This window comes from Abramis brama, assembly GCF_963993115.1.
Source record: "Abramis brama genome assembly, chromosome: 24".
Classification (NCBI taxonomy): Eukaryota; Metazoa; Chordata; class Actinopteri; order Cypriniformes; family Leuciscidae; genus Abramis; species Abramis brama.
The window spans coordinates 9,509,152-9,518,933 of NC_139986.1; the positions used below are offsets into that span (position 1 = coordinate 9,509,152).

The following is a 9,782-nucleotide window of genomic DNA, read 5'->3' on the forward strand; positions in this document are numbered from 1 at the left end:
AGAGTCGCTTTGTTTCGGCTCCCATCCTTGCTACTCCCGATCCGTCTCGTCAGTTCGTTGTGGAGGTGGATGCGTCAGAGGTGGGAGGGGGGGTGATTTTGTCTCAGAGGTCACCTTCGGATGACAGAGTACATCCCTGCACATTTTTTTCTCATCGTTTAACCCCCTCAGAACGGAATTACGACATCGGGAATAGGGGGTTACTGGCTGTTAAGTTGGCGCTGGAGGAGTGGCGCCACTGGTTAGAGGGTGCGGAGGTCCCTTTTATAGTTTGGACCGATCATAAGAACTTAGAGTACATCCGCACCGCTAAACGGCTTAATTCCCGACAGGCTCGCTGGGCACTGTTTTTCGGTCGGTTCAATTTTAACATCTCCTACCGTCTGGGGTCCAAGAATGGTAAGCCTGACGTGCTTTTGCGGATCTTTTAGGGCTGAACCAAGATCCATCCTCCCGGTGACCATTCTGCCTCCCGATCGGGTGGTAGCGATGGTCACCTGGGGGGTGGAATCCAGAGTCCGCTCTGCTCTGCACAATGTCACAGTTCCCGCCGGGTGTCCTGAGAGCCTGTTGTTTGTGCCAAAATCGGTCCGAACTAGCGTCCTACAGTGGGGTCACTTATCCGTACTAGCTTGCCACCCAGGAGCACTCGTACCTGCAGTTTAATCAAGCAGCGGTTCTGGTGGCCTTCCATGGCGCGGGACGCTCGTCAGTTCGTGTCAGCATGTCCGCTTTGTGCTGGGGCTCCAATCGACCTCCAGCAGGCTTACTCCAGCCGCTGCCTGTCCCTTCGAGACCCTGGTCACACATAGCAATGGACTTCGTCACAGGCCTACCTCTGTCTAGCGGAAACACGGTAGTCCTTACTGTGGTGGACAGGTTCTTGAAGGCGGCCCATTTTATTCCCCTCCCCAAACTGCCTTCAGCGAGGGAGACAGCGACTATCGTCCTGGATCACGTTTTCCGTATTCATGGCCTCCCGGTGAACGTGGTTTCTGACAGGGGTCCCCAATTTGTGTCAAAGTTTTGGGCAGAGTTCTGTCGACAGCTGGGGGCGACTACGAGTCTTTCCTCCGGGTATCACCCGCAGACAAACGGTCAGGCTGAGCGTGCTAACCAGGATCTGGAGAGAGTCTTGTGTTGTGTGGCATCCGTAGAACCGTCATCTTGGAGTTCCGATTAACTATGGTCGAGTACATGCTTAACTCCCTCCTGGTCTCGTCTACGGGTTTGTCTCCCTTCCAGTGCTGTTTAGGCTACCAGCCACCCTTATTCCCCTCCCAAGAATCCGACGCCATTGTTCCGTCTGCGCACTCGTTTATTTAGGGATGCCTCTGTACGTGGAGGGTCGCCAGAGAAGCCCTCACTCGGACTGGTGACAGGAACAAGTTGTCGGCGGATCGTCACCGTGCTAAGCCCCCACTTTACGTGTGCGGTCAGAAGGTCTGGTTGTCTTCTCAAGACACTGTACTGTCACGGTTCAGGGTGCTTCATCGGCTTACCTGTTGTCTGTGTTGTCCTGTCATTTTCTGCAGCTCGTGACCTGGGCAATCAGTGCTGATTCTTCAGTGCTGGTGTGTGCAGATCACGAGCTGATTGCCCTCACCTTTCGCTTGTTCCCTTCCTCCCTTATATTCTCTGTTGTATCTGCCCCTTGTTGTCAGTAGATTTCGTGCTATTGTTCATGTACGGTTGTACCTGTGCTGTGTGTCTTTATATCTTTGTATCTTGTGTTTCACCTTCTTCCGCTGCTGTGCTCAGGACACCTAGACAAGGAGTCTTTCAGCTGGCCATGTGCCGTTGACTTGAGATCCTCAGTTTCGTTCCACGTCCCGTTTGGGCATTGCACCTGAGGTGGTATCCACAGCCTGTGTCCGCAGGTTTCTGTACGGACGGCTCTGGAGTTGTTACACCAGCTTTCTGTTCATGTGTGTGTCACTTCACACGTTGGATGTTTATTGGATTTTCTGTTGTGCCTAATAAACTGTTGCATGAATCCTCTGCGATCACAAGTTCAGTATGGTGTACCACAAGGCTCAGTACTAGGACCTTTGCTGTTCACTCTGTACATGCTACCCTTGGGAGATATCATTAGGAAGCATGGCATTAGTTTTCACTGTTATGCTGATGATACGCAGCTCTATATTTCTTCACACTCTGACGAAACTTACCAATTCACAAATTTAACGGAATGCATAGCTGATATAAAAAACTGGATGACTAGCAACTTCCTACTACTTAATTCTGAAAAAACAAAGATTCTAATTATTGGACAAAAAACTTCCTAACGTAATAATCTAGAATACTGTCTAACACTTGATGGCTGCTCTGTCAAGTCTTCGTCGTCGGTTAGGAACCTGGGTGTGCTCTTTGATACCAATCTTTCTTTTGAAAATCACGTGTCTAGCATCTGTAAAACCGCTTTTTTTTTTCATCTTAAAAATATATCTAAATTACATCATATGCTCTCAATGAAAAATGCAGAACAATTATTTCATACGTTCATGACATCAAGGCTAGATTATTGTAATGCTATTTTGGGTGGTTGCACTGCATGCTTAATAAACAAACTACAGCTGGTCCAAAATGCAGCAGCTAGAGTTCTTACCAGAACCAGGAAGTATGACCATATTAGCCCGGTTCTGTCAACACTGCATTGGCTCCCTATTAAACATCGTAAAAAAAAAATTAAATATTGCTTATCACTTACAAAGCACTAAATGGTTTAGCTCCGCAGTACTTGAGCGAGCTCTTAACGCATATAGTCCTTCACGTCTATTGCGATCTCAAAATTCCGACCAGTTGACAATATCAAAATCTACTGCTGGCGGTAGATCCTTTTCCTATTTAGCACTAAAACTTTGGAACAATCTTCCTAACATTGTCCGGGAAGCAGACACACTCTGTCAGTTCAAATCTAGACTAAAAACACATTGTAGACTTCTATAATTCAATGTTAGGCTGCATAGTTTAGGTCAGCCGGAACCGGGAACACTCCCCATAAATCCTGATGTACTTGTTACATCATAAGAAGGATGGCGTCTACGCTAATATTAGTCTCTCTGTTTATCCGAGGTTTACAGCAGTCCATCGGATCCAGGCCGTATCCAGATCTGATGAAGGACCTGCGCCTGGACACAATGACAAAGCAGTCCTGAAGTGTCAACCAGTCCCTCCCCTGTTTACTGAAGTCAGCCGGATCCCGGCCGTATCCAGATCAGATGGTGGATCTGCACCTGGACCCATCCATGACGCATCCTTGAAGTGCCAGCCTCATCAGCCCTGTGAAGGCCTCATTGACACGACAGCCATCGGCCCTGTTCCTCAACAAACTCGTCTCCATACCGGCGTGACTTCCAACCAGATGGAACTGGATAAATATTCTGAATGTTCTGATCCAATCTGACTTCTGACCTGTAATGCTGCCTGGATCATAATCATACACTGTTCGCTCGTTGGCCAGAGGAGAACTGGCCCCCGACTGAGCCTGGGTTCTCCCAAGGTTTTTTTCTTCATTCTGTCACCTGATTGAGTTTTGGTTCCTTGCCACTGTTGCCTTGGCTTTTGGCTTGCTTAGTTGGGGACATTTAATATTCAACAATATTATTGATCTGCCTTACTTAAGGTGGACGATGACGCAATTTTCTTCTAGAAACAAACTTTTTCATGTTATCACTGTGAAGCTGCTTTGATGCAATCTGTATTGTAAAAGCGCTATATAAATTAAGGTGACTTGACTTGACTTGACACTGCCGCTGGTTTTATTCCCTGACCGAGGGGACCCTCGACTCGGATGCACTAGCACACTCCATGGACTGGATACGTGCGCTATTTCACTCAGATGAGCTCTCATTAGACCCTGAGTTCCTCCTGCACTGTCGATGCCATCACCAGAGTGCATGCTTCCATGTGCATGGTTCCCCGCTTAGGCAACCCCCACATGTGTATTTCCACGGTAAGTCTCCACGAGCACATGTTTTCCCTCGGCAAGACCTCTTGCCATCTCAAGGTTGAAACTTCCACCCTGCGGGCTGGAAGTCTTCGTCCGTGCTAGTCTCACGACAGGGAGCTCAGACTTGCGCAGGGCACTGGAAGACAGCTGCTGTGGCGCGATTGAATTGGGACCCCCATTTCGTCATTCACTGACGTAACTCGTAGTGACTGAACGAAAGGGAACGTCTCAGTTACGTATGTAACCCTCGTTCCCTGAGGAGAGAACGGAGACGTTACATCCCCCTGCCACAACCGCTATACCGCTGGAACAGCCGGGAGTTCAGTCTCAGCTCCTCAGCATAACATAACATGATGCGGCTTGGGCGGAGTTGCACTACGCAAATTCCGCAGACCCATGGCATTGTTTTGCCATTGGCTCGTTTTCTAGAACTCAAAGGTGATAGGCTTCTAAGCGAAACCGCCATTTCGTCATTCGCTGACGTAACGTCTCCATTCCCTCCTCAGGGAACGAGGATCACATACGTAACCGAGATGTTTCTGTAACGCTTGCCGTAAATTGACGCGTACGGCCGTCTGCTGGAAGCTAGTTATTTTAGTCGATAAAAAAAAAGAAAAAATTAAATTATTCTTACACAAACGCATCGCTTCACTTCAGAACGCATCGCTTCCGGATCACGGATGGATAGGCTCTGATGGACTTCCAAATTCATATACCCATTGACTCCCATTGTAAGGCTTGGAAGAGCCAGGACATTTTTAATATATCTCAGATTGCATTCGTCTGAAAGAAGAATGCCATATACACCTAGGATGGCTTCAGGGTGAGTAAATCATGGGCTAATTTTCGTTTTTGGGTGAACTATCCCTTTAATGTTGAACACTGACTCACAGTTTTTATTCACCTGTTTTTCGTGGTTTCTCAATAAAATTCATAAAAGTAATTAATGTGAATTACATGTCATAGAACATCATACTGTAGTTCAGCGAGGCACACTGCAGTATTACAATGTGCCCCACCTGTGCAACTGGGATTTAAACCTGGCTAGTGTCCAGTGTCTAGCATTAAAGAATATCTAAAATGCTAAATAACAGATTAGAGAATAAAATAAACTTACCCCTATGAGGATGTTGAACTGTGACAAGATGATTGACAGACCAGTTTATGGTGACAGAATGCACATTTTATGATGTGTTAATATGTCCCAAAACTTGCCAACTCTTCTTCTACACAATCAAAAGTATGTGTTTTCCATAGACGTAATAATTTTTATATATAATATATATATTTGCTATTCTCTAACCCAGGGGTGGGCAAATCTGGCCCACAAGATCCACTTTCCTGCAGAGATTAGTTTCACACCCTAATAAAACACACCTGAACAAGCTAATCAATATCGTTAGGATTACTAGAAAGCTGCAGATCCTGCATATTATTATTACACTTATAATTCAGCCTCAATTTTCCCCCCGCAAGAACAATTACAGTGCTTTACAACTATAGAACAAAAAGAGTTAAATAAACTTATCACTTCATCTAAAACAACAACATGTTTATTAGATCCTATACCAACTAAAATACTGAAGGAAGTGTTACCTGTAGTGGAAGAGCCTCTCCTCAATATTATTAACTCGTCTTTATCTTTAGGTCATGTTCCAAGAACATTTAAACTGGCAGTGATAAAACCTCTCATTAAGAAACCACAATTAGACCCGCATAATCTAGCAAATTATAGACCCATTTCAAATCTACCTTTTATGTCTAAAATACTAGAAAAAGTTGTGTCCACTCAACTGGGCTCTTTCTTGCAAGAAAATGATATCTATGAAAAGTTTCAGTCAGGATTCAGGCCGCATCATAGCACTGAAACTGCGCTCGTTAAAATCACAAATGATTTACTCTTAGCTTCTGACCAAGGCTGCATCTCAATACTAGTTTTACTTGATCTAAGTGCTGCGTTCGATACTATAGATCATACAATACTCTTAGATCGACTACAAAATTATACTGGTGTTCAAGGACAAGCATTAAGCTGGTTTAGATCATACTTATCAGACCGCTACCATTTTGTCTATTTAAATGGAGAAAAATCGATCATAATTCCAGTAAACTATGGAGTGCCGCAGGGATCTGTGTTGGGCCCTCTGTTATTCTCAATATATATGCTGCCACTTGGAAATATTATAAGGAAACATGGAATTAGTTTCCATTGTTATGCTGATGACACTCAAATATATATTTCATCACGGCCGGATGAAAACGCTAAATTATCCAAATTGACAGAGTGTGTTAAAGATATAAAAGATTGGATGACGCGTAATTTTCTATTATTAAATCCAGACAAGACAGAGGTAATACTTATCGGTTCAAAAAACCGCCCACAGAACCTCTCACAATACAACTTTGACATCGTAGGATGTCCTGTTACTTTATCCTCTACAGTAAAAGACCTGGGTGTTATACTCGATTGTAACCTGTCTTTTGAAAATCATATTTTGTATGTTACAAAAACAGCCTTTTTCCACCTTAGAAACATTGCTAAGCTACGTAATATGCTATCAGTTTCTGATGCAGAAAAGTTAGTTCATGCATTCATGACCTCGAGACTAGATTACTGTAATGCTTTATTAGGCGGTTGTCCTGCATCCTCAATAAACAAGCTACAGTTAGTCCAAAATGCAGCCGCTAGAGTTCTTACTAGATCAAGAAAATATGATCATATAACACCGATTTTATCATCACTACATTGGCTACCTATAAAGTTCCGTATTAATTACAAGGTATTGCTACTGACTTATAAAGCCCTAAACGGCTTAGCTCCAGTCTATTTAGCGGATCTTCTATCACCCTATAATCCATCGCGCTCTTTAAGATCAATAAATTCAAGGCTTTTGGTCATACCTAGGATATCCAGATCAACCAAAGGAGGGAGAGCATTTTCACATTTGGCTCTAAAACTCTGGAATAGCCTTCCTTATACTGTTCGTTGCTCGGACTCACTCTCCCAGTTTAAAACTAGATTAAAGACGCATCTTTTCAGCCAGGCATTCATATAATATTGTTAATCTCACAGTTTCAAACTACAATCCGGCCTCTAGTTCATAAATGCCAGAGGAGAACTGGCCCCCGACTGAGCCTGGGTTCTCCCAAGGTTTTTTTTTTCTCCATTAGGTCACCTGATGGAGTTTTAGGACACAATTAGGCCGCTTGATGGAGTTTTTTCGGTTCCTTGCCACTGTTGCCTTTGGCTTGCTCAGTTGGGGATATTTTGGGGATATTTAATTTTATTCTATCAATCAATAAATTCCACTAGAAACAAACTTTGTTGTATTATTTTATTTTAATACTGTGAAGCTGCTTTGATACAATCTGTATTGTGAAAAGCGCTATACAAATATACTTGATTTGATTTTGATTTGATATTAACAGTAAAATTTTGTTTGACTTGTGAAAGTTTATTAAGCTATCTTTAAAAATATTTTTTTAAAATCTGTTTCCAACATGATGCAATTCATCATATCGCTAACGTTGAGTATATATTTTTTAAATGCACTGATACTGTGGAAATTTCAAGCAGTCTGCACCATGTTGTATGCAATATGAGTGCTATGTAAATTATGTTTTAACTATACTGTTAATTATTACGTGTACTATTACACTTACACTGTACTATTTTCATGAAGTGACTCTCTATTATGTAAGTATTTTGAATATATTACATTTATGGCCTTATATGAATGGTCAAGAAACACTTCACATACAGCTAATTAAAATTATCAGCCGCTGTTACAGTAATATATGTATAGCATGTGGAGTTTTTCAGGTCATTTGGATTGGTCCCAGGTTACCCTGACATCAAACCTTTGTAGCATGGCTTCCTCAGCAGAGAGTGAGTGGTTACATTGTATAGAATTAAATTGAAATGCCACAGCATGAGCAATGATAAGAGTACTAAGGGGTTATTTCTGATATAGAAAGTGCATTAAAAATAACACTGCACTGAAAAATGTGCAGTTGTTACCTTGAGACATTATTTCTTATATTGGTGTTTTTTTCTTAAACTTGAATAAAACCAATCAATTTAGATGTTAATGGTAGAATAAATGAACATGAAGCACATTTGTTATAGTTAACCTGACGAAACCTTTTACAGCGTGATTTTACAGTTTAACTTTATTCATCATTTAAATAAAGTTTAGTCCAAAATAGATAGTTTTTATTTAGTTGTAAAATATACATGTATAAAAACGTGCATAATAAACATAGAGAGATAAAAGTAGAGTGATTTTAGGTTCCGGTGTGATTTTACTAAAGTAGCTACTAGTAGAAAATATATTCATCATTCAGCATCCACCGGGATTCTAATGTCCTCATCAATGAGAAAACCCCACGGAAAATCATGTACTACAAGTGAACATGGTGGTCCTTACCATGTCTACTAGTTCCGTTAAACAATGCGGGACAGCTGGAAAGTGTAGACCTGGATCGGGGTCGCCTGCTTCTCTGCTGTGGAATGAATGAATTAATTAAAAACGAACGAATGCGCGTCCGATACCGAAAGCGCTGGATAGTGACGCGAAGTGGCGCGGTGATGCCAAAAGAGTAACGGAAGTGAGAATGACCAATAGGAGCTCACGTCTTGGCTGTTACGATAGCATGGACTGTCAGACGACGGGTTCACAGTCTGAACCAAGGCAACCCTGCGAGGGCCCACATGGGGTTCAGAAAAGAACCCAGTCACCTGCCAAAAACATTCCAAGCTTTAGTTAACGCTGTAATGTGATACATTTAATGAAATAAAACAATTTAAACTATTCCTATGAAACCCAACTGTGTGATAGTAGGATACATACTTAATACATACTAAATACCCGTGAGTTAACTTTTGCATATGTAAAACCAAGTAAATTCTCGCATATTCGGTTCAGATCTACACAGTCAAATACCCCTGCAGTGCCCCAAGTACTGAGAATAGGTTTCAGACTATATACGTGTTTGTATAGTCTTAAACACAAATAAAAAGTCACCCTTCCAAAGGCCAGTGTTTGACCAGTGGTGCATGCCTCTGGACATTTTGTGTAATTCAATGAATTAGATTTTAAAACAATTTCTGCAGCACATCAGTCTACACCAAGTGGAGTGGATGCATCACACAAAAGCAAAAGTTTTTCATCTTAACAGCCATTGCTATTTGTAGTAAGTCATAATTAAGGTATTTGTTGGTGTTTTATGAAGAAAAAAATGTTTAGGCACTGAGAATAAATCTTTAACAAATAAATGTAGGCCTACACACTTTATTAATAAATGTTAGACCTAGCTACCAGTTTATGTTAACATAAAACTGGTTTAACCCCTTGATTATTTCTTCACTTTCTTTTAAAGGATAGTCCACCCCAAAATTGAAATTCTGTCATCATAAAACTCTCCCTCATTTTGTTCATTTTTTGTGTCCCTCCCTTTAATACTTATATGTGTGAACTGCTGCCATCTAGTGTACATAGGAGGTTACAACGGTACAGATAGGTGATGTCAGGAGTATTGGATGTCAGTGGGTGCTTTTCATTTCTTAATTGTGCATCCTCATTTCCTTTATCAGCACCACCCCCCATAGGATGTGAGGGAAGGATGCTTGTTGAAAAACCTGACGTACGTCAAGGTCAAGGTCAAAGTTTATTTATATAGCACCTTTTAACAACACAAATGTTGACCAAAGTGCTTCACAAGTAAAGCAAAAATACACACACAGTAAACAGAACATGTCAAAAATTCAAACCAAAAAACCTAAAAAATAAAACAGAAATTTTATTTTTATTTTATTATTTTAAAGATT

General features: G+C 41.8%; 1 protein-coding gene across 1 annotated transcript in view; it reads right to left on the reverse strand.

The window, feature by feature from the left end:
* Positions 1–8,643, reverse strand: part of elovl2 (ELOVL fatty acid elongase 2) — a 119,756-nt gene extending 111,113 nt beyond the window's left edge. The window contains exon 1 of the mRNA XM_084102361.1: positions 8,383–8,643. Coding sequence (XP_083958487.1) covers positions 8,383–8,385 — 3 coding nt within the window. The 5' untranslated portion in view covers positions 8,386–8,643. The remainder of the gene's footprint in view (positions 1–8,382) is intronic.
* Between the last annotated feature and the right edge of the window lie 1,139 nt (positions 8,644–9,782).